This window comes from Sapajus apella, unplaced genomic scaffold, assembly GCF_009761245.1.
Source record: "Sapajus apella isolate SASKATOON/1434 unplaced genomic scaffold, GSC_monkey_1.0 scaffold112, whole genome shotgun sequence".
NCBI lineage: Eukaryota > Metazoa > Chordata > Mammalia > Primates > Cebidae > Sapajus > Sapajus apella.
Genome location: NW_022437052.1, coordinates 2,176,416 through 2,202,165, shown reverse-complemented (window position 1 = coordinate 2,202,165; position 25,750 = coordinate 2,176,416). Strand labels below are relative to the sequence as shown.

At 40.3% G+C, this 25,750-nt stretch overlaps 1 protein-coding gene across 2 annotated transcripts in view; it reads right to left on the bottom strand.

Annotated features, from left to right (window-relative positions):
- Positions 1–20,926, bottom strand: part of GLRA1 (glycine receptor alpha 1) — a 113,009-nt gene extending 92,083 nt beyond the window's left edge. Inside the window, exon 1 of one of the 2 annotated variants that reach the window (XM_032259822.1) lies at positions 19,777–20,926. In XM_032259822.1, the coding sequence (XP_032115713.1) occupies positions 19,777–19,832 (56 nt within the window). In that variant the 5' untranslated portion in view covers positions 19,833–20,926. The remainder of the gene's footprint in view (positions 1–19,776) is intronic. The other variant, XM_032259823.1, reaches the window with a different exon arrangement.
- Positions 20,927–25,750: the final 4,824 nt, after the last annotated feature.

Here is a 25,750-nt window from a genome sequence, read left to right as displayed (position 1 = left end):
TCAGGAAGAATATCAGTGACACCCTGTGGGACGTAATGAGATGGAAGGAAGAGTGATGGATTATGAGGAAACAACAAGGCTCTGTGACCAATGCCCTTTACCCTTTCAGGATAAAGGATCTCTAGGGTCCTTGCTGAGGTTTTCTTCTGTTCTTGGGATTTCTGTCCTTTTTACCCTATGCCTTCAAGATCCTCCAGCAGGTCACAACTTTCTAACGCACAGGAGAACCAAAGGGGTCCTGAGTTCCACTGCTTTCTGAGGCTTGTTGCATGTCTCAGAGGCAAAGAAGCTGTGGATGTGGAGTCAGAGTTTCTGGGTTTGATTTCTACCCATTGCAATTCTTCCTTGTATGAGCTTGGGTAAGTCCTTTACTACATGTAAGCCTCAGCTTCCTCATCCACAGAGTGTAGATAGCTCCGGCCCTAACTTTGAATTACTATTTAAAATAATGAGAAGGAAAGCGTAAGAACATGTTTTTTTTTGGCTGAAACCGGGCATGCTCCAGGCTTAAGCACATGAACTCTGGCATCAAATCCAGGCTCTGCCTTTTACTAGCTGTGCGGTCTTGGACAAGTTACTTATTCTGTCTAAATCTTTGTTTCTGCATCTGTAAAATGAGGATGATAGTAGTTGTTGGTCATAAGGTTGTTCTAAGGAATAAGTATTCTTTTACAATCTTACTTTGGTGCATGGCACAGTGTAAATGTTCAGTACAATTTTTATTTATTCAAAAAGAGTTGGCGGATCTAGGCTTTGTGATGGGGGATGAATATATGAACTTCCAGAGGCCACCTACTCTGACCCTAGAAGGGTACCACAGAAATTTCAGGTAGTTCTTCTACTATGCTTTTAGCACTTTATCTGTTAAGCAGTAAATTAATAGTATTACTTTGGCGTTTCAATCAATAGGATTAAGATGATCTGATGGTAACGGAGTAGTAATTGCTGCTGCACAGATGGAAAATGTCCAGTGGCAAAAACTATTTTTCACAAGCTGGCTGGTTGCCTTCAGACCAGATTCTTTCAACTCTCAAAAAAAAAAATATAACATTTTACTCTGATGATTAAAGCAAAAAATGCACATTGGAAAAATACAATGAGGTTCAAGGAAAAAAATTAAAACCCACCTGGAAGTCCCATTATCTAGATATCTACCTGTTAACATATCGCTACATTTCTTCTAGGTATTTTTTCCTCTACAGATTATAATCAGTGCTGTTTCCTCTTTTTTTTTTTTTTGACAAGGCTCTAAATGAGCATTTTCTATTGCTATTAAACCTTTAGAAACACAATTTTAAATGACTGCATATGGCGGTGTGTGGCTAGCATATGCAGCCATTTAAAATTAGTATTCATTTTGCTATCCCACAATTGATGGACATTTATATTATTTTCAATTTTTAGTTATTATAAATTATGCAGGAAAAACCCCCTTGGTCACAAACCTCTATTCATGTCCTAGAAGCAAAATTGCTGAGTCAAAGCTAGAAATATTTCTGAGGTAGAAAGGCCATACCAGAGTAAAGGAGCCCCTCCCAACCCCCAGGACCAGCTACTTGGCTCTCACCGAAAATTAATTCTTCATAAGGCAGTGTGCTAGGGGCAAGGGCTGAAGGCAACGGTGAGTAAGTAAAAGTTGAAAAGGAGAGAGGTGACTGCTTCCACCTTTTCCCTTTTTCTCCACTGACTCACGTTGCCCATGAAATTGTACACACTAGAACGTGCTGGAGGGGAGAAGAAGAGCTCTTAGTGACAGATTGTTCAGAAGCCCAACATCGCTTCGTGCTTTGCATTTCCTTTTCTGTTAAATTGTCCTGCATATGTCTTCTGCTTGTGTCATATTCATTTTTTTAAATCTCTGAAAGTACTTACATTTTGTAAGCATTCCCTAAATACTCAAAATGAGGGGTAGGACAACCTGGTGGACTCAAATATGATTATGCCGTTTGTTAGCCGGTTCTGATTTATTATTAGCTGTGTGATCTTAGGCAAGTCACTTAGTACCTTCAAATCTGTTTCCTTATCAGTAAAATAAGGGTAATAATAAGATGCTTTCTAGAATTGTTGGGCAAAGTAAGAAAATACATGTCAAGTGAGAACTGCAGTGCCAGGCACAGAGAAGCCACCTACTATGTTAGCAATTATTACAAATAAAAATAAGGTTCAAATAATGTGCAGTAAAATCCTATGCCAGCCTAAGTTTGACCTAATAATTCTTAAGAACTTCAGAAAAATATAAAGACTGAAAGAATCAGGAATGCAGGTGATACCGGAGTGTGCTGTACTTCAAATCTTGGCTAATTTATTATATTTAGTTGTAGGTCCTGCATTTTAAGAGGGACATTAACAGGCTGGAGCAGGTCCAAAAGGGAACAATTGGGCTGGTAAACAAACTTGAAATTGACCTGTAAGGAATAATTAAAGACTCTGTGGGTGTTTGGCTCAGAGAAGGCTTAGGCAGAAGGGATCAGTCCGTTGAGCTGTAGGGAAAAGAGGGACCCAACTTAATTAAATAATGTTCTTGAGTATTTTTATTTTCCAGACACTGAGCTTTGCAAATATTATTTATTTCTCCAAAACACTGTATGAGGTACGTCTTTTTGTTCCTGTTGTACTGATGATGAAATAAGCACAAAGGCAGAAGTGACTTGATTGAAAGTTACATGGTTAATAGGTGGAAGGGTAGGAATGGAGCCAGGTCTTTCTAATTCCATAGTTTGAGTACCTTCTACAGCCCACTGACCAGGGAAGGCCTGTACGACTTTTAAAGAGTAAGGTGGCTGCCTGATAGATGTGAGGAAAGAATATTTAGACCATTAGAGCCACCCAACAAGGAAACAAGCTGCCTAGGTAGATAATGAGTTTCTTGTCACTGGAAGTATTCAAGGAGAGGCTGAACTACTGCTCAGTACCATGCTATAAGAATGACAGCTGAGGAGTGGGCTGGAACTGCCACTTTATTACTTATTTGGGTGTTCTTAAAAGTTGGTTAACTTCTCTGAGCCTGTTTCTTCATCTGTAAACTGAGAATATGGTCTAATTTTAGAAGACGTACAAAAGAAATACAGATAAATTGTTTAGCCAAGAAGCTGGTATACAGAAGTTGCTCTTTATATGTTAAGTGAAGAATTATCTACGATCTTTCTATTTGTGTCTGGGGCTCTCATTTATTTGGTGACACTGTCTACTCACCTCTTCATTGGGGAAAATTTTAGACTTTGAGAGGTCACCTCCTGGGTGAATACTTTACTTCACTTCTGCAGTGGCAGGTACATGCTAATTTCTGTCCCCTCAGGCAAATGACAGGTTGGACTTTAAAACAGGGGCAGTGGAATAAACAAAAGGAAGAATGTTTAGACTGAAATGTTAAGCAATAGAAGAGACATTATTGGGAGAAAGGTTAGAACCATGTCACCCTATGGATCAAATATTAGATGGGTTTAAGGAGCCCACTATATGCCCAGCACTGTGCCATGTACATTAAAGAGTTCAACCAATTGGAGGCACTGTCTTTGTCTATGAAGGTCTCAAGACCTGGGATGGGTCAGATATTTTTGAAAAGATTGGCTGATAGGACTGAGTGTCATTCTGTGCTAAATCTTTTGGTTCGGATTTTAGCCCCCTGGGCAATCAGGAAAGGGATGCTCAGAGGCAGGAGATGGAGAAGATGACCTTGGAAGGTCTCTTTCTTGCCTGGGATTTTCTCCTTTTGATGATTCCCAGGATACTTTCCAGCAGGCACAATGCTATAATGTTGCAGTTGTGGCTACCTTGGGCAAATTCTCTAGTCATTTCCCTAGGATTTTCCCCAGAGCCTGGGAATATGCTAATAATTTTTATCCATTATCTGGCCTGGAGGAGGAAGAGGTGGATGATGGCTATACCTCGGAGGGCTCTCTCGGCAGCCTTCCTTCCTGGGCTATGAGAACAAGGCAGCATCCTGCCTCCTCCCAGGGATCCATTCAGGCCTCTGTTCTGTAGACATCAGCCTAGGCTCCTACCAACATCAGTCATGGGTCCCACCACCAGGGACATGGAGTTAACTGCATGAAGAGAAAGCTTATATTGTTGGAATTCTTGATGTGACGATCCTTCCTTTTCTTTCAACAGGGTAAGCAGATTCCAACTGCTTTGGAAAGTGTCTTCCTTTCTCTCTCCTCTTGTTTTCTCCTCCTGTTATCTTTCCTCCTTAACCTTTGCTTCTTCCCTCCTACATTCTTTTCCCCTTCTGGTTTCTCTACATTTTCTTTTTCCTTCATTTGTTTCTGAATCCTAGGATGATGTTTGAGAGAGATCTTAGAAGTCCTCTAGTACAGTGTACTCATTCATTTTACAGATGAGAAGAATGCATATCTGAGAGAGAAAGCGATTCACAGAGTGAGTCCTTGGTGGAACCCAGAGCAGCCCTGAGTTGAGTGCTTTTCCCTATTTATTACTCTGCTTATCTCCACATTTCTCCCCGCTTTGTTGTTGCTTTTTTTAATTGTTCATTTTATTTCTTGCTCAATACTTTTTCTTCTCTTTGGTTTCTTCTTAATCCCTTAATGATAAATGGAAAGGAAATCAGGACTTTGGGTAGAAGAATTGAAGAGGAAGTGTGCTGTCAAGCTCTTCCCATTGTGGCTGTGATTTGGGGTGAGCCCCACAATTTTCCTCCTCAGAATCTCTATCTACTTTCTCCATCCTTCTCCACCACGTATTTGGAGGGGTTTGTCCATTGTCTTTCTCCATATGAAGACTTTGAACTTGGATTGCCAAGGTGCCCTAAAGGGGTCCCAGATAGGTAAGACCACTGCCGTAGTCCCTTCGTTTACAAACTGGAAATAATCATAGTACTTTCTTCATAGGGTTGCTAGGAAATAGCTAATATATATCAAGTTTTAAGGAAAGTTTCTGGCGTATAGTAGGTTCTAAATATATGTTATTCATATTTGCTAGTATTATTAATTGTAAATGTCATTCGGAGGAATTTCTGTCCATAAGGAGAAGGGTTGAGAGTCACAGATGTCATTCTAACATAAGGAGGGAAAAGAAAACCATGAATATAGCTCAAATAGATGCTCAGCAAATTACGCAAAGGGTGACCTGATCTCAGTTGTGCTCTGCCTGCTGAATGCGTCCCAAATGCACCATCTTTTCTCCAACTATTTGAATTCAAATTGCAGACTGTGTTCGTGACTCACCCTGAGAAGAAGCTATTGGAACTTAAAGTTAGGCCTTCCTCAGAACTGATCCAGTTTAAGAAGTCCTTCTGATAATTTCCAATTTCTCCAAGGTAGTGTCTAAATGATGATAGAGTACCATATTCTCCAAACCAAAATCACTTGCATATCATCATCTCATGAGTTATGCCCAATTTATGTACTGTTATTTACTTTTAGTTTGATTTTTAGTCTTAAAATTTATCAATATCATAATGGAATTAATAAATTCTGGTCCCTAGTAAAATAAAATAAGAGACAATTATTCTGTACCATGATAGTGTATCTTGTACACTACTGGTGGAACTCTGATTTGATTTTAGGGAAAGTTATCATGGTGATAAGAGGCTTGGAATTCTCAGTTCTTGTCTGGGCTGGACATTAATTTACTATCAACTTTGGACAAATCTCCTTCCCTCTGGCCACAGTTCCTCCCTGGGTACTGAAGGAATTGGGACATATAATTCTTTCCATCTAACTTATTTTTTGTCATGAGTAGGAGTATTTTATGAAATTGCACAGTGAATTGGGTAGGGCTTCAGTCATCCTGATGAGGGTATTTATCATCCATCACATTGCCCTGAGCACCCAATTCTATAATGTTAACTCTAGCCTTCCATTTTCCAGTGGCATTTGCTTCCAGCACAAGGACTTCTGTGGGAAAACCAACTTCCATTTGTTCTGAAAATTCTTCTAAATACACCAAATAGTTTCAGCCTCTAGGCTGGTTTTTACTTAGAGAAAACATAGCAGTATGGCACTGGTTTGGGTGTCTCCAAATGTCTTTCTTTCCTACCTGGTACATGTTGCCTTCTATTAAGGTGGGCTCTAAGTTTGATTGAATGCCCGTGTTCTCTGGCATCCTCTTTATTAAAAAATTTTTTCCCAGCTTTTCAGAAGTAGCATACATGATTTTAAAACAGTCAAGTATTACAGGAATATTTAATGCAGGAAATAAAAGTTCCCCATGGTCTCATTCTCAAGAGATAATAACAACTATAAACAGTTTTCAGTCCATTTCTGTAGAATTTTTTCCCCATATAAGAACATTAATACATATAAAAGATAAAAATGGGATCCTACTCTACAGACTGTTTTACTATTTGCCTTCCCTTCTCTCTCCATTCCTTATAGTCATTCATCCTGGCCATTTTTGACTTTTCTGCGTGGAATGAGGCTGCCTGCCCATGGTACTAACTGGCCATGGCACTTTGAATGAATCATTTTTTCCTCTCAAGGTTTCAGTTTCCTCAACTATAAGAAGAAATAGTCCGCTCCAAGCTGCCCATCTTATATCATATAAGGCTTAAGTGAAACAACGGACATGTATGAAAGTGTAGGCGCCCTGACGGCGGACTCGATGGTAGACTGTTCTCTGGCACACTCTCCTCATTTATTGGGTTTATAGCACTTACTAGATCTTGCAATTCCATAGTTTCCCAATTTGTTTATTTGTTTGTATCCCCCCATTAGAAGTTAAGGTGTGTTAGAGCAGGGACCATGACTCTTCTGTTCATCAATGTATCTATCCGCAGAACTTAGAACAACTGCTGCTTATCATAGGAATTAATAAATGTTTTTTGGATGCTGAACATATTATCCACTCTCAAATGGGCTTCTAAGTGATAGAAAGCCCACTGGGAGAGAATAGGACAGAGCAGAACTGGGCTGTGTCAACCTAACAGGGTGGATGCCTAGCCTACCCAGTGGCCTTGAGCTCAACATCATTCAGCTTAACTGTTCTGTAAGCCTTTTTCCTTTGTTTGCCTCACTCTCCTGATAATCTTTGCCTACCTGGTAAGTTAGTCATTCTTTACAGCCCAGTTTAATTGTCCTCAGTCCTGTGAAATGTCTTCAATTTATACAGTCTCCCACCTCCAGACAGAGTTAATCAGGCTCTTTTGTATGTTTGTACAATACTTCGCACCTATCCTACTTTAATTATAGTACGAGTGGTTTTCCTGTTTTGTACAATTGCTGTGTGCTATATACAGTGCCAACTATCTATATGCCCTCTCCCATTTAATACTATGGTAATCTGTCAGGAAGGGATGATTATCCTTCCCATTTAACAGATGAGGAAAACTGAGGCTTAGCAATTTTAGAAACAATCTTGCTCCAAGGCATACACAGAACAAGCGGTATAACTAGGATTTCAGGATATGTATTATTGATTCCCAAGCCAGAGTTTTTTGAACTGCTGGGTCTTCAATAAGCCAGCTTAATTTAAGAATTAGGCAATGACAGCTGGAATGACCCATAGGCTTTACATAGTTCCATCTCATTTTGGGCATGGAAAAGCTGAGACTAGTTACAAAGTTAGAGCAGTATTTGCAGGGAGAAAAAAATCTTGCTCTAATATCTAGACTGTCAGATTTTGAGGCAGCATGGAGCATTACATCTTTTGTTGGCCATATCACCTTCTTTTTTCAGTAGGTATAGCTTTTACATTCCAAGGCGTATTCAATAAACTTATTCAAGCACCCTTTCTCTGGGCATGATGCAATCTTTTACTTGGATTCTGTGAAGACTGTTTTTTTTTTTTTCTACTATATGTTTTAGGTCACACTGAGGAAACTACCTTTAACTGAGGAAAGTCCAAGCTCTCTTTACATTTAAAATTATTTTAGAAAGTTTGCCTTGTCTTATGGAAGGGGCTTCTCTGTAGGACTTGGTGATGGTAAAGAGCAACCTTGTCTGCAATGGCTCAGACGTTTTGAGAGGCCCAGAGTTTGGACATGACCTATAAGACAGCAAGGGTAAGGCCGAGCAAGCAACTTACTGCAACACCTACAGAGCCAGGGCTGCGCTGCCATATCTAGCTCACACTCTCACTGTGACTCATTTCTTGGAGCAGAAAGGGGTCATGGTGTGATACAGCAAGGTTTTAGGGTTCTTTGGTTGGAATCTTTCAGGTCCTGGGCTTCTGCAGAGCCAATAGCAGGAGGATGAGAGCAGGCATGTGGGGACAAAGCAATTTGATTTAACAAACACTGAGTGTCTGATATACATGAAACCTGGGATGACATTATCTATGAGGGGGTAGTGGAGTAAGCTGAAAACTCTGGAACGCACCAGGAGATGTTTCCCTTTTCTTCCTTTTTGCTTTTCATATGCATCAAGAAATTCATTAAGCTCTAATCTTTGAGGGGCTTACAATGCAACAGGAAAGCTAGAAGGGCACCCACATATATGTAAGGTCACTTTAAACAAACTGAGTACTAAGGATAATGCCTGTATTTCCAAGAGGATTTAGGAAGGAGAGCCAGTTCCCAGCTGAGGCTAGGCATAGAGGCAAGCCAGCAACAATTCACGGAGGAAGTGATGCTAGAGATGGGTCTTCAGGCATGGACAGCATCTCAGAGAGGAGAGAAAATCATCATTTGTTAAGGGATTGTGCTCTGCTAGGAAAATGTATTTGAAGTGGGACTTCATGAATCTATCAGTGAAGCTGTTATCTTCAGTCTTTAAGATGAGGAACTTGAGGCTCAGAAAGATTGAGCAAACTGCCAAGACCATACAGGAAGGAAGTAACATAGGCAGGATTCAAAATGAGATGAGTGTGAGCCTAGAGCTGGTTGATGTGTCTTTTAAGGCAGAGTGAGGGGGGAGCTTTTCCAGATTGATGGAGAGTATAGAGGGCAGCGTGAGCTAAAATACAAAGGTGAGACTTATGGACGTACTGCTTATAGACATTAGGAAATCCATTTTGGGTTGGAATTCAGTTTGTGTGAGGTAAAGGAGTTGGAAATAGCAGTGAGGGCTGTGTGTGGCAAGCTAAAAGTTTTGTATTATATTAAAACCTGGCATTTTCAAGAGAAGGGCAGCACAGCTGCAAAAATGAGTGAGGTAGATCCGTATGCACACTGACGAGGTATTGCGGAGTGGCAAAAGGGAAGTTGCAGAACATGGTGTTTAGAATAATGTCATTTTTGTAAAACAGAAGCAGCTTACTACAGTAGCACAGTAGCTAAAGGCTCTCTGAAGCCACACTTCCTGGATTCCAGTCCCTCACTGACACTTCCAAGCTGGGTGATCCTAGGAAAATAATTCGACCTCATCTGTACAATGAAATGGATAATAGTATATGATTTATAGGATTGTTCTCAAGGTTACATGGGTTAAGTTCTATCCAGCTCTTAGAAAGGTGTCAGGCTCATAGGAAGCACTCATGTTTTTGTTATTATTATGTTATTAAAATCATTTAGGAGGACAAATATCAAACTGTTAAATGATTTATCCTAGGAAGTAAGATTTATGTATATTTTAGTTTCAAGCATATCTTCCTATGCTGTTTAATATTTTACAACAAACGCATATTTATAAGGTTAAAAACAAAATAAAGGAAAAAAATGACAAACCAGCAGGTCTATTTTAAGAGTTGATATTAAGATACTTTATTTCTATTGTATTATTTTTCCCTAGTAGCAATAGGACTGGTAGGGACACATTGGAAAATGTCTCTGTTGTCATTCAGAGAGCTATTGGAAACAGGTGTCTGAGACCCCATTGTCTGGATTTCCCACAGCCACGTCAGGTGTGGTGCTGATGGCTATTAAGGAGGGCTGGCCCTTTCTGCTCCCCCTGACTCGTCTGGGCTGGATGTGGTTTTCTGGCCTGGAGATGTTATGAGAAACCTACTTTGAAGGTCTTATTTGGGAGTGGCAAATCTGGGGCATGCGGTGAGACCTTTAGTGCTTGAGGTTGAGCACATACAGAAGATTAGGGAGATGGGATTTTCCTGTGTTTCTGGGGGTTAGAGAACGCAGCTAAAAATGTCTTTGGTCTGAGTATAAAGACCAAGATTAAAAAAAATTCTGTTCCTGGGCCAGAAATTATGCTGCCCTTCTTCCTGACCTCCTGACTCAGTCAGCAATTCTCTCCCACAATCCCAGACGACTTTCTCAATGAAATGATCTTGGTTACAAGGCAGGTGGGTCAAAGAAGAAAGAACCCTTGGTAGCTGACTGTCTCTACCCCGACAGAGCTTTAACCACACACCTTATGATGGGGGTGGGTGCAATTTCTCTTTTATGTCAAGGATAGAGATTGAGAGCTCTTATCTGCTTATAGATGCATGTTAATAACTTTTCAGCTATCCAGAACCACCTGCAAGAGATTAGCTCTTGATTTTCTAGAGAGGTAAATTCATATCTTTCATCTCTCTCATCCAGTTGAGTCTCCTCCTTCCCTTGCCTAGTTCATTCTTAGAGTAATAGTGGCAGGGTAATGGTGAAAGGAGTATTTTCTACAGTCACACCCAATTTTGAATCCTAGCTCTGCCTTTTACTAGTTGTCTTACCTTGGGCAAGTTATATAGCCTCTTTACGTATCAGTTTTGTCACCTGTAAAGTGGAGATAAGAATAGTACTTTTATAATAGAACATTATAGTACTTTTATTTTAGAATTATGAGATGGGGTATGTGATGTTGTTAGTATAGTGTCTAGCATTCAATAAACACTCACTAAATACTAATGATTATTTTTAATAAGTTGTTGAAGTTGGAGCTGAGATGGGGCATCATGAAGGAAGGAAGAAAAGAAGGCTCAGGAAGAAAGGAATATCTGTTTGCAGTATCTATCAACATATAAGATGGATTTGCTCTGTGCCCCAGCAATTCCGTTTCTTGTTCTTTTTATCTACCTGGAGAAATACCACGTGTTCATAAAGATGAAGGTACACTGTAATTATTGCAGCACTGATTGCAGTGGGAAAATTAGAAAAAGTATAAGTGTTCACCAATAGGGGATGGCTAGAAAACAATGAGACATCCATAACATAAAATGCTCTGCAGTGGTTAAAAGAATGAAGTAGAACTGTGTGCTTCAACAAGTAAGGCTTCTCGAGACATGTTAATATGTGGACAAAACAAATTTCAAATTATATAGAAAATACGATTCCATGGAATAATTGTATATTTCAACAGTTATATACATGTGTGTATGAAATGTATATGTTTTATATATATATATATATATATATGAATTAAAAAATTATCAAGAAGGATAACAGTTGAAAGGGACCTAGAGGTCTTTATCAGAGAGGATCTCAGGCTTAGGTGTAGTATTAGAATTTCTGAAAAAGATAATGTATGCATATATTGTAAAATTAAACATGATCAGGAACAGAGAAACAAATTTCTATCTGGCCAAGAGTAGGAAGAATAAGGCTGTGTCAAATCAAAGGCCTGATGAAAAATTCTCAGCTCTTTTTTTCTAGGTTTCTTTTCATCCCTGTTATCCATGGGTGGAGGGGGAGGGTTTTTAGACTGATAGCTGTACCAGCTCAAAGGGGCTTCATGAATATATTTCTATCTGTCTATCTCTAAATATCAGTATGGTGAGTGAGGAGCAAGGAGATCTGTATTTGAATCCTGGTTTTACTCTGAGAATAACTGCATGGTCACCTGCTGTTACCAAAAGGCAAACCACCTTTTTTCTTTAAGCCTCAGTTTTCTCAGCTTTAAAATGGGAATACTAACCATTGTCCTGTATCTAATTTTTAAGGTGATTGGGCAGCTCATATGGGATCATGGATATAAAACATGCTATAACCTGTAAAGTGCTTTTTATAGGACAGTACTGCAAATCTGCCTGGCAGCCATATTGCAGCAGCCTTGCCGCATTCCTCTGGAGCTGGAGAATGTTGCAGAACGGAGCACACAGCAATAAACACGCAGCTCTCAAAAGGCTGAAGATCATAGCAGTTGCACTATTTGGTGTATAAAATACTAACTTAATTTGCGAAAAGGCTGACAGGTTAAAGGGATAGAGAAAAAGGAAGAACATGGTCCTGAGGTCACACAGGTGGTAGAATGTGGCAGTGGTCTCTGAACATCTGAGAGTTCTAACCAAGCCTCTAGCTATGCAAGGTTGAGAGTACAATGTGCACCGGAAGACTGGTAAGTGAGATCATTTTTGGAGAAAGAAACCACATACCCTCTCCTTCTGACCATCTTGATTCACCTCCTTTATCAATCCTGACACTCTCATTGCTGTGTCCCAGGGCCAAGATTTAAAACCCATTGCCTGGGTGCCCCCTCTCTTTATCTAGCATCACATAGAATTCACAGCTGTGTGAATGAGAGCTTTTGGTGCACCAGGACTTCAGAGACCAGGCCACCATTTGGGGATAGGGATAGCTCCCTGAGGAACCCTCTTGAAGGGTGAGTGTGTTTATGAGAAAGGACAGAGTGTGAGAGGATTGAAGGAAAGAAAGTGCGGTGGCAGAGTTAGGATGTATGTGTCATCTCTATAGATGACATGTAGGGGAGTAAGTTTGGGGACTGTATAGCTTTGGGAGCTCTGTCACCCACTGTATAAACTTGAGGAAGTTATCCCCTTCACACCTGCAAAATAAAAGGGTTGATCTATGTCAGGGGTTCTCGGTCAGAATGATCTAGAGCCTTGCTGTGCAAACCTTTGGGTCAAGGAAGCAGCAGCATCAGTCTTCTGGGAGCTTTAGAAATGCAGACACTCAGCCCTACCCCAGAACTCCTGAGTCAGAATCTGCATCTTAGGAGATCCTCAGGTAATTCTACACACTGAAGTTTGAAGCATGGAGTTAGAGTCTTGTTGACATTATGGGTTTCTGGATCCTCATTCTGAGCGATTCTTTTTCAGTAGTTTGACATGATCTTGAGAATCTATTTTATTTCATTTAATTCTTAAAACCACTTTGTTGAGGTGTGATTGACATATGAAAAGCTGTACATATTTAGGAGTTGATGAGTTTAGAGACAAGTATATACGCATGCAACTGTCACCACAATCTATGCCATAAGCCTATCCATCACCCCCAAAAGTTTCCTCTTGCTCTTTTGTTTATTATTATTGCTGTTGTTATTTACAGTAAGAATACTTAATATAAGTTCTATCCTCTTAACAGATTTTTGGGAATCTGTCTTTTGGCAAGACCCTCACAGCTGACTTTAACAGCCATTGAATTCTAGAGCTAAGAATCCTTCCTACCCCAAGATTCCGTTTCTGTTGATACTCAAGACACTCTGAAAGAAAGTATGATTCTCTGGGGGTGAACAGGTAGAAGAGTTGAGAATGTACTTGTGAGAAAGGGAGCAGGGTCTTGTTCTCCTTGTACCTCTGAGTTGCCCAGAATATGAGGCAAGAGATCATGCTGCCCAGAGCTGCTACCCATTTCACGGCTGGGATTAATGACTGTCGGCAGTTCCCCGTTAGGACGGTAAACTAATTTAGCAACGGACACTGAAAAACAGCCCAATTCAAAGGCAGAGAGTGGTAATCTAATTGCACTGAATTAGCCTCAGGAGACTCGGACAATATCAACTTCAGAAAACCACAAAGGGATCCTTTGTCAGGAGTTTCAAAAGCTTTGGGGACCTCAGCACCTCTCATAAGAGCTTGCATTACAAACCATAGGCACTGCGTGGATTAGCCCCCTCCCCAGCATCTCTGGGCATTGTTTCCTTCTAATGTGCTTTCCAAATGAATTTGCTGGCTGGCTGTATGGTGTTTTCATTTTGTGTGTTAGGCTTTACAGGGAGTTGGTTCAGGGAGACAGCTGGAGTTAAAGGCTGAGAGGCCGTCAGTCCTGTGAACACCACTGGTGCCTGTGGCCTTGTCCATGGACAAGTGCATTTTCTGGTAGTTTTTTCTGGCTTATTCTGAGGCTCTTCTCATTTCTTAAAATCAGGCTTTTATATAATCAAGGTGATTTCCTTTTAATAATTCTTTGTTGCATGGTTTTTGTATGTTCATTGTCCAATTTATTAATTATCCAATCCATTTTTAAGAAGAAAAAGATCCCAGTTAGTGGTTTTCATGTCATGATTCGAAGAGCTTACAAAGACTAGATGGCAATTTGGGAATCAGGAAAGGAGGGAAAATAGAATTGCAAATTACAAATCTCAATTTGTAAAAGAAGCTTGAATTTCTTCTATGTCTTTCCTGGGAGGTGGACATCCAGTCTCTGCTTGCACACTTCCACTAACAGTCACAATCACTACCATTAAGGCAGCCCACATTACCATTTGAAAGAGCTACCAGAAAGTTCTCACTTTCATTGAGTCAGAATTTGTATGTGTGCATTGAAAAAATCTGTGAATTTACTCCAATTCTTCTCTTGGAGCTATATAGAATAAATCAAATCTAATGTTTCCCAATATGGGGTCCCTGGGTACATAGGAGATTCATGAAATAGTAATGAGGACTCAGAGTGCATTTTAAACATTTCAAAGGCTCTAACAAACTGCATATTTACTTCTGGCAAGGCTCTCTGGATTAACTAAAAAGAATCACATATCTTTACTTTTGTTTTTTCTTAGGTCAGCTCAGTGTGGCGACATAGCTCATCCCATGATATTTAGTATTCCTGGCAGTTACATATACCTTTGATTAATAAAGATGGGAAAAACATGATAATGATGAATGGTATCTGGTAAACAATTTTTTTTTTTTGAAAAACATAGGCTTTATGAGGCAAAAAAAAAAAAGAACCAAACAGAATCATTGATAAAAAGTATAGAAATATTTGGTCTCTTTCTCATACTGTTCCTCAGATCTGTGAGTATAGTGATCAGGCATCATGTTTTCTCATCATAATAAACATTTCCTGGAGAAACTGATGTATTTATAGGATCTGTCAATAATTGTGTCCAGGTCAGGATAACTCTTCAAAAAGTGAATTGCTTAGTAAGGTCCTCAATTCTTTCAGACCTTTGAGCCTGACTATACCTCCATATGACTATACCTCGATGTGGCTATACTGCAGTAGCTGTAACCAAAGCTGTGCTATTACGGAAGAGATCGGGAGAATATATCCGAAACTGGCACAGCTCAAAGGGATTTTAGAACATGATTGGCCAAATCTCTTTATTTTACAGCTGAGGAAACTGAGGGCTAGAAAGGTCATAGAGCCCTCTCAAGGTCATGCCGCTAGCTAAATTCCAGATCCCAGGGCTCCTGCCCTTTAGGCCAAAGCCTCTTTGTTTAAAGCAAACCTGCAGAATAGTGTCAAGATGGCCAGGCAGGGAGACAGTGCCATCCATCTTAAAAATCATGCTGGCTTCTGCCAGCTGATGAAGGAAATAAAGTTAATGACGCCCACATAAATGTGATGTTGTTGCAGGATGCACACATAGGCTGCCTGAAAGGGAGCTCCGTAGGTCCTCTGAAGAAGGAAAAAAATATTTTAATGTACCTCTAAAGGGAGCGGTGTCCATCCTTTCTGCAAGGATGGGGACTGTGGCATCTGTCCCTGCAGAGTGCTTAGTTTTGGACTGGACACATAAGCACATGATAAACAAGTTCAGTGCAGTGTCACCACTGAAGCCAATTCATCCTGAACCTTTGTGGTATGGGCCCCTGCCTTTGATAAATATCTCATCAGGGGCTGGAGACAACGTAGAAGCGTCCGATTCAGTCATTTGTGTTGATTGGTAAGAAAATTGAGTCCCCAGTAGAGGAGGAGAGTTGTTATGGTCATGCTATGGGATAGAAGCAGAGTGGACTCTAGAGGCAGGAGTTCTCAAATCATAGCCCAGCTTCTCTTTCCACTGCACCACATGGCCATAACCTCTTTCTTAAGGCAATCTAAAGAAAACAATTTCCTAAATATCCTCTGCTTAGGTCATTATGAATTTGGCAAATATGCAGGAGTCATGTGCTGATTCATAAGTCCATTTACCAGCCTAGGTTCCCTGTCCAACCTGTCCTTCAGGAGCAAAAACATGACATTTTCTTTTCTCTTTCTTAAGGTTTCTAAGACCAAAATGGTAGTAGACCAATTGACAATTTGATGCTAATGCAAACTTGCCCAAGGGGCTTCATCCCTTGGGGAAAAGTCCTTGACCCATTTCAGAAACCCCTAGACACATTCTGCATGCCAAAATGCAGCAGGTAAGATTCAAGGTAGAGTACAACTCTCCTTCCAGAAGGAAAAGATCAAGACAGTCATCTGCCCTTCTTGACAAGCTTGGAGATGGAGAAGCCACAGGAGCCGCATCAAGGAAAAGCCCATTTACCTTTCAACTGGGTAGGTGTTTTTTCTTTTTGGACTGAGATATAAAACAATGTATTTGTCATTTTCTTTTTGATCCTAATGTGGATAGAAACATCTTCCCTTCAAAGTTTTGATGACCTTTATTAGCAGTTGAGTGGCATATTCAGCACAAAACCCAGTGCAAGGAAGCATCTACTGGGATGGAAGATGGAGGTAGCACGTTAAAGAAAAGCTGATCATCTTTTGGGAAAACCACCAAGGGATTAGATCTGGTTTATCTCCCTGCTTTTATTCCCTTGTCAAGCATATGTTATGTCCCCTTTTACTTCATCAGGGTACTTTGCGTATTCCATGAGGGGCATTTTCTCAAGGAAGCTAGACTTTCTTCTTCATTATAATTAGCACATTGGAGCAGCTGACTAAAAATTTGGTCACTCTGTATTGTGCTTTGAAACCTTGGACAATTTTGTCTCCCCTCTGCCAAGGATGTATATTTGGCAATGTCTGGAGACATTTTTTGATGGTCATGACTCAGGAAGGGAGTGCTAATAGCACCAGGGATGCTGCTAAACATCCCGCAATGCCCAGAACCACTTTCATAACAAAGAATTACCCAGTTCAAAGTGTCAATAGCGCAGAGCTTAAGAAACATGGGTCTGTTTGAGTTGCCCAGAAGGCAAGATAATTTTGGAGTTACATTGGGCCAGTCTCAGCCATAAGCCTCTGTTAGGGCTCTGGGGATCAAAGCCACGTTGCCTTTGGCTTGAAAGGACATTTAAAAGAAACATGCTTCTACCATTAAAAACAATACTGCCTACTATTTTTGACCAGTCTGGATATAAGGCCCCATTCTCAACTGAAAATAAAGGAAAACAGTTAGGTTATTGACTCTCAGAATGCCACTTACAGAATTTTAGAAGCCTAGGTTTTTAAAATATTGGCTCAGGAACTTCAGCCAAATCACTCCATCTTATGAAGACACAATTGATGAGCACGCAATACTTTTTGTCTTCCAGGACCCCGTATCTCCTTTTCTGAGGCCTCAGTTTCTCCTCTGCTTTGGTACTATATGGGATTTCTGTCTCATTCACTTGATTGTTGTTTTTGTTTGTTTGTTTTGCTGTTGTTATTGCCATTTCACTGGTTATGTGCTGATGTAGCACACATATGTTATTGAGAGCCTTTCCTAGTCCCCCATTTCCCCAACAAGGTGAGCAGCTGCCATCATTTATTCTAAAGAGTATCTGGGTGCCTGAGATAATTGAATTGGCCATTCCAACATAGTGCCTGTCCCTTGGGGAAGAAGGGGTTATTCACATGGAACCTGCTAGAGAGCTGCCATCCTCCATTTACCCCCACATACATTCTAATAAGTCCCCACATTCTACTGCTTCTGTATTTTCACCTAGAATTTTAAAAGTGAGTGAGTTAGAAATGAAAATACCAATTGAACAAATATAATCTACTCACTTTACTTCCTTGTGATCTTTTTTAATCTTACTGAAAAATTGTTGAATTTCCTGAGTTCAATCATTATTTGCATTATGTTTTAAAAATGAACATTTACTCTCCTAATGAAGAAGCCATTCCTATATTTTGAAAGTGCAGTGGTACCACCACCTTTCCAGCTCTCCATAGTTATAACTCTTCTTTCCTTATAAACACATGGAATTGTATCTCACATCCATTTTAGCTCATGTGTGTGTTCACACACATAGGGAAAGAGATGTAGAATAATGTTTCCTGATAGGCCACCACCAGCTTAGTTGAAGAATTAACACAGTGGATTCATAACCTTATCAAAATGACTACAATGCAGACCTTTTAGATTGAGTCTCCCTTTTGTGAAAGACAGTGTCTGGGAGAGGCAAATCAAGCATTGCATACTGTTCATCAAGAAAAAAAGAGTGTGTGGGGGGAGAAAGATGCGCTTGGTCCTATTAATTTTCTCTTTAATCTCTCTGGTTCAGTTCTGTCTCCTGTAAACCAAACACAGAATCAATTTGCATACAAATGTTACAAAGTGCCCAACCTCCATACATTTTGTAGTTCTATTAAATATTCAGGGGAGAAAGAATCTGATATTATTAATATAATACTTCCTGACCTTTCCCCCATAACATAGCCATGTTTTGATACATTTCACAAGGTCCTGGGTTGTTGTGCTTTTTCCTTCTATCTGACTCTCTTGACTATTTGCATTCTGATCTGTGGTCAGGACTCTGTGGCCTACGAAATAATTATTTGAACCGGAGATTAGAAGGTTTAGCATTGGGCATCTCAAAGAAGTGGGCATGCCTTTTCTTCATTTCAAGAGAAAGGCATGAAAAGAGGCTGAACTATAGAAACTTACAATTTGAAGGGAGGTGTCATTCATTTAATAAACCAACCAACAGATTAGTCAAACCAGCAATTCCTATGAAGTGTAATAAAACAAAAATTATTTGCTGTTTTATGTTGGGAGAGGATAATATTTGGTGATCCAAATTGTTTAAAAAAACAATTTGGAGTGGGGTTTTCAAATGACTGTTAACCCAATGCCACAGTAAAATATGAGAAACAGGCATCTAAAATGAGGAAGATTAATGATCCCTGCATGTCATGGAAGAATAATAATTTTTTTCAATTCATATAAGTGGAATTTATCATAACCATCTCTGAAGATGGTATGATTCACCCACTTACAAAAGGGCTATCCATTTCAATGCTTCTTGAAGAGGTGATTTTTCACTTTTCACTTCTACTAACATAAGAATGCCAAGCTTTCAGGCAGAAAATTTTAACCTGAGAGAAGTGAATGGGAAAATTCAGCTGTTGAGTCAGGTATAAGTATAAATTAAAAAACAAAACAAACAAGAATTGTTCATCAGTTCAGGATCTGCAGCTAACAGAGTTTGGAAAGGTGGATGGGGGAAAGGAGGCAGTCAAAGTTTCAAAAGGGAAATGTTTCCCAGTATGTTCCTAAATAGATCCACTCTGTACCCAAGTTCAAGCCTTTACAAACTGAGGTTATAACACTATTGTTTCCAAGTACTAAGCCTTAGTAACTCCCCCACCCTCCTAACAGAAAAAGAAAACAACAGCAAAAAAGGAGAGAAAATGAAATGCTCTGTGTCCAGCGAGTTTGAGTGCAACCTTCCCCGTCACCGCTAGTTGTCACTTGGCTCCCAGACGGGAAAGCTGAGGTTTTCGGCACTGCGGTTAGGGAGAATGCAGTCCTAATTAAACTGAGTAACTCCTAAAGCTTCCCCTTAAAGTCCTCAGCCGAGTGAAAGCCAACATGCAGTGGGGCTGGGGACCAATGGTGAGGGGTGTAGCAGGCAGAAGGACAAACAAACCGCAAGAAACAGGCAAACAGCTGCCAGAACAGCGACTGTCTCAGACCTTCACGCACAAGCCAGACACCCTGCGGGGTGGAGGGTGGGGGGTGGCGGGGGGCGGGAGGGGGGAGAAAGAAGACGGGGGATGGAAGGACCTGATTGCAGCAGAATACAGCACCCCTCTTCCCCAAAATGTTGGGACCACGGACAGAGGCGGCCTCCGTACTCCTTCCCCCCATTTCCATCAGAGCGATGTGGTCAGTAAAAATTGCATACCTGAAGAATACAATGGTCTCCCAAAGGTAGAGTCGAAGAGTATTGAAGCTGTACATTTTTCAGGTCCTTGTGCTTTGTAGTCCACGAGTTATGGGGGCAAAAATGTTTCAAATTGGCACTTACAAAACCAGAAAGCGCTATTGAAAAAAAAAATAATCCAGATGTTAAGGGGAGGCGGGGAATAGGGGGGCGGAGGGAGAGCCCCAGGGGAAATAGGAGCGAGGGGCTGTAGATACCACGGACAGCGGCGGCTGCGAAGCGTTTCAGCACCACGGAGAGCGTCCAGCCCTGCTTTTCAGGAGCGCGAAGAGTATTGCTGTTTGTTAAACTCCAGCGTGTCTGTTGGCTCCCTGCGGCGCTGGGGAGGCACGTTTGGGGGTGGGTATATTTCCTTTTTTTTACCCCTGTTTTTCTGTTTAAACGGCCAGCTCCATGCAAGGAAAAAAAATCTTCTGTGGAGATCAGAGCGCTGGTCTCGGACCGTTGGATTGGGCGAGCATCTTGGGTAAAGAGAACAGAGCTTATGGCTCTGGGCCGGCTTGAGGCTGTTAGGGGCGAGGGGAAAGCGGTTGACGGTGCTGCCTTCAGTTAAATCTTGGAGAGTGTGCCAGGCTGGCGCATCGCAATCCAGTCTCGGAATCTCGTTCCCCTGCCTCGGTGCTGGTCTGCTGTCGCCTTGAGATTCCTGTTTCCTGGTCCCCGCCGAATAAGTTATGATCACTGCAGAAAAGGTGTCCCATTGCTCGGGGCCGCAGGCGTCAGAGAGCCCAGGGCAAGTTTCAGGGGCTACCGGGATCCATGGGTACCTCGCGGGGCTCAGGAGCCCAACGCCTCAGATGCATCTCGGTTTTCTGAGCTCGCTCATCTTCCCTTGGTCAAGACTCCTTCAGATCTTCAGACTTTCTTACTGCATTAATTTAACAAACTGGAGGCGTGGGGGATGGGAGGGGTGATAGCCGGTGGGAGGGGGCTGAGAGGAAAAAAAAAGGGGGGGAAAACTCCTTAGTATCTTCAAACCCTCCCACTCGAGGTGTTCATTGGCCCGCGGCTACGAAAACCAGATCTTCTCCAGATATTAGGCCAATAGCCTTTTAGACTCTGGGTTGAATTTAACGCTTAGAGTGCTGGACGAGATCTGCGCAATCCCCTTCCCACCCCTAGGCTTCCTTCTGTGTAAGCGGTGGGGTGAGAAGGGTTATGGAATTAATCTCTCGAGATCTCTCAAAGGGTTGCCTTGATTTTTAAAGAATGCAGTTGTATATGAGTAAAACAGATAGTTCCTAGTTCAGACATGCTCTGGGCTCAATTGACCATTTTAAAAGGGAAGAGTTGAACCAGATGCCTGATTTTTTTTTAAGCTCTGAAGTTATAATATTTGGCCCCAGAAAGAAAGAAGAAATATCCAAAAAGAAGTCTGATGGATAAAGACCCCCTCCAGTGTCACCGCAGCAGGGAAGTACGGGAGAAATTCTTTGAGCAGTTTCCAGGGTTGAGTGGGAAGTGCTGTGGCTGGCATCCTTTTGGGAGAGAAGAAAAACACCTTCTTCCAGCTGGACAGGAGACAGTTTTATTCACCTTTTATGTGCTGGGGAAATTGAGCCTCACAAAGCTGTGGCTTGCTCCAAATTGATGGCAGAGCCAAGTTTACACACAGGGATTGTGCTTTGACTCATATTCCATGTTTTTCCTTCCTCTGTTTTCCCACCTTATTTGAATCTTAGAAACCAGCTATACATTTCACTCTAAAGCCCATCTGGGGAGGTGGAGTTAATCAGATTTTCTCCAAGCTATGGGACTATAGGATAAATACTCTAAAGGATTTTCTGGTTGATTTGAACTCACTGAGACTCTGGGGACTCTCCCTCCCAAGGCTAATGAGAGAGGACAACCCCTCCTTCTTACCCAATAATGTCAGAAACTCCTTTGGAGTGTTTGGAGGCTGGTTCTCTCAAGAATACTCATCAGCTCAACTCCCTCCAAGTTTAGGTCTTTTCCCAAGCAAAGAAATCTGGAAAGTCTTGTTTACCAGCCTCCTACCAGCAGGATTTCTTCTCACCTCCCCCTGCACTACAATAGCACACCCCACACTACTGGTTCTTTTATTGTCTCCCACAATCTAGAATTTCCATGATATTCTGCATAGTGACTGAAAAGGAAATTTTGTTTTGAAGGTGCATATTAATATGAGTCGGATACGAATTTAAATATATATAATATATGTATTTTTATATATGTAATCAGGAGGTAACCTTTATTAGCATGGTTTCTATGTGTCAGGCACTATTGTGAATTCACATAATCTTATTTACTTTTCACAGTCAAACCTTGAGGTAAATATTATCTTTGTATATGTGTTTGTGTACATTTGTGAGTATGCTTGGGCAAAACCGGCATGTAAGTTACTGTGTATATAAGTTTATTTATGATTTGTATTCTGCCTAGTTCTGAAGTGATTTTGATGTGCATATGTGTATCTGTACATTTGATATTGTAAATGGGTCTTTCTCCACATACACATGAATGTGTATGTATCTATGCGTGTCACTGTGGTGCTCCTAGAAGTACTGAAACAAACTGTAAGCTGGCGATTTTGTCCTGGTCCCTCATCTGACTAGGAAATACCTGCATAGCCAGGTGTGATGCGGTATGTGGAAATTTGTTTTTCTTTTCCTTCAAGGGGTGCTGTGTGTGTGTGTTGCTGTTTGTGTGAGTGACCTGTGCAAGAGGTGAGAGCAATTATTAAATGGGGTGGTGAAGGGGCACCCGTTTTTTTTTTTGAGATTTCTTTTTTTTTTTTTTTAAATAGACTACCTGAAGATAGGTAGACAGATTATGGATAAACTGAAGAACTATATAAATATATATATATATATATATATATATATTTTTTTTTTTAAAAGAAAGAAAGAGAGAGAGAAAATGAAAAATAAAAATAAAAATAAAATAATAATAAAAAAAGAATGAAGGAGAGGAAGAAAGAGGAAGAGGAAGAGGGAGAGAGAGCGGAAGTGTTGCTTTATTGCCCAGGCTAGAATGCAGTCTTAAAATGGGTATTGAAACCTCTTTTATACCAATAATTGTGTTTAATAATGGAGACAGGAAAAAAACGAGGGAAGAAAATAACAAACAAGCAGCCAACGAATATTTCATTTAAACCTGTAAGTAGGTGTGATGTGGTGCTAATAAGAGTGTATATTTTGTGTATTTAAAGTGGAGAGTTCTATAAATATATATTAAGTTTGCTTGTTCCGGATCTGAGTTCAAGTCCTGGATATCCTTGTTAATTTTCTGTCTCGTTGATCTGTCTAATATTGATGTTGAAGTCTCCCACTATTATTGTGTGGGAGTCTAAGTCTCTTTATAAGTCTTACGTTTGTTAATAGACTTCTGTTTAAGGCTGATCTTTCATGTAATCAGCACACATGAAATGAGCATGTGCCAAGTATTGGGGATATGATGATATATAAGATAAACAGTACAGTATATACTGAGAGCATATAAAATAAACAGTATATAAGATAAACTTCTGGAACATGGATTTTCTTCAGAAGTTCAGTGGGAAGAGTCCCTATTAGTGAATCTACACTTTTTACACTATGCATGATATATTTATGCCTGTATGGATCTTTCTGTTCTTGTGTAGATCACTATTGAAAATAACTGTGGGCTTAGTGGTCAGGGATTTATGTCCTTATATTATCTCTGCCTCAAAAAGACTGGATATGTTGGATAAATGACTAAACTTCTCTAGGTCTAAGTGAAATGAGGGTAGTAATTCCACTTTTCTCACTGCAAATAACTGCATAGAATAAATATTTAAGTCTAATCTTATTTTAACTCACCCTGTTATGAAACAAAAATCTTCAAGGAATGGAATGGATTGGCTTCGGTGAGTGGTTCATTTCTATTGGTAACTTTTCCGTGTAGTCTGACTCCAGTGTAGTTCTAATACTTGACTGGTCTCTTATAGGTTCTAGAAGCCAGATCTGAATCCTATTAAAGTATGAATAAATTCTGACATACAGTGAGACTTATTTTATTACTAGAAAAGATTCATTCTTTTATTCATTCAACAAACATTTATTCAGCATTTACTGTGTATCTGGTACTATTCTTCGAGCTGGGGATACAGCAGGGAACAAAACAAACCAAGAGCCCTATCCTAATGGTATGCATCTTCTATTGGAGGGAGACAGAAGATAAACAAGGAAATATGAGTTAGGCAGTGATAAGAATTTAAAAAAGAGTAGGGCAGAGAGTGGTGTGGAGGTGCTGTTTTATGTAAGGTGATCAGTTCAGAGAATGGCTCCTGAAAAGGCATTTATTTAATAGAAGGAAGTGAGGGAATGAGTCATGTGAGCCTTGGGGAGGGAAGGAAAGCTTTCTAGGCAGTGGGAAAAGGAAAGGCAAAAGGCCCGAGAAGGGAGTATGTTTGGAGTGTACAAGAAACAGCATGGAGACTAGTATGAGTGCAGGGAATAGTGATAGAAGAAGAGATTTGAGAGGTAACTGGGGACTAGACCAGGTACTACCTCCAAGACATTGTAAGAATTTTGGGTTTTGAGTGAGACAGGAAGCCATTGGAAGGTCTTTAGGAGAATAATAATAAGAGCTGACTTAACATTTTAGCAAGATTAGTTTGGCTACTATGTTTAGAATAAAATTTCAGGAACAGCAGGAGCAAAATGAAAGCAAGAAGACTAGTTAGGAACTACCGAAAAAGTCCATGTGAGAAATTCTTTAAGATAGTCTTGCTCAACACTTTCATGCACAGAAGAGGAAAATTATATACAGAGAGGTTGATAAACTTACCCCTAAGACTTGTAGCACAGCTGGGACAAGAACACAAGTACCCTAATTATAGCTAAAGGATGTTTCAACTATTTTTTATTTTGTTCCAAGTAAGAGAAAAGGCATGCAGAAAGAAGGTCAGGAAAATCTATGGGGAAGAGACTTTACCTGTTTTTGTTACTGATAAATATCACGTATTAGTATCAAATACTAAGTAATATAGTGTCTGGCACATAGGAGGGGCTCAGTAAATATTTATTGCAAGGATGAATGAGTGAATAAAAAAAGGACAAAAAGATTCAGGCAGAGGACAGGAATACAGAAGAAAGAGTATAAGGAAGATTGTTAATCAGGTGAGATTATGTTGTCCTGAGCCAGCTAATGTAATTAATGTAATGCCAAGCCTCTGTCCATAATGGCATTCACAGAGGACAGTGCTGCATGTTTCAACACTGCTTTGACAGGCTTGAATAATACTTTGCAAAGAGAGATAGATATTTGGAACAACTGAGCAGCTTGCCTAATTGTGTTGTAGTATGATGAATAAGGGCCTGAAAATGGGACTGTGGAAGAGTCTTTTCTCCAAAGAATTAGAGGCTTTCTGCCAGCTGTTTCTAATCCTAATCCAGAATGCTCTTGTTACTTCTTTTTTTTTTTTTGCAAAGCAATGATCTGTTCTTTATCCTTTAAAAAACAGATCCCAGAACTACTTGGGAAATCTCAGTGACACCAGAATAATTTTTAGTTGTAAAGAATAGATGCGTAAAATACTAAGAGACCTTTCCTCCCATTTTACTAGCCAATCAGTGTCCAGGAAAGGGGAATGACTGGATTAAGGTATTTCAACAAAACCGAATCCAGATCGGACGACTCCTATCTTTCAAATCATGGTTTCCTTCCCTTTTTCTGTGAGACCTAAAATAAAAGGAGAGGAAGTAAGATCTGTGATGAAGAAATGCTTCACATCAAAGCTGACCTGCCCAGAGACAGAGACTCCCTGTTTTCTTTCGTAGCCAAGTCTATACTTCTAATTAGTGCTCTAACAGCTTGCTGTTCGTAGGAGACTTTTTGGGATCTTCCTGTGCTTCATTTCCATCTTTCTCTCAAACTACCTCTGACTCTTTTTTCTCATCTGCCCTTACCTGTTATTTCATATTTATTCAGGCAGTTTTCTTTCCTTCCC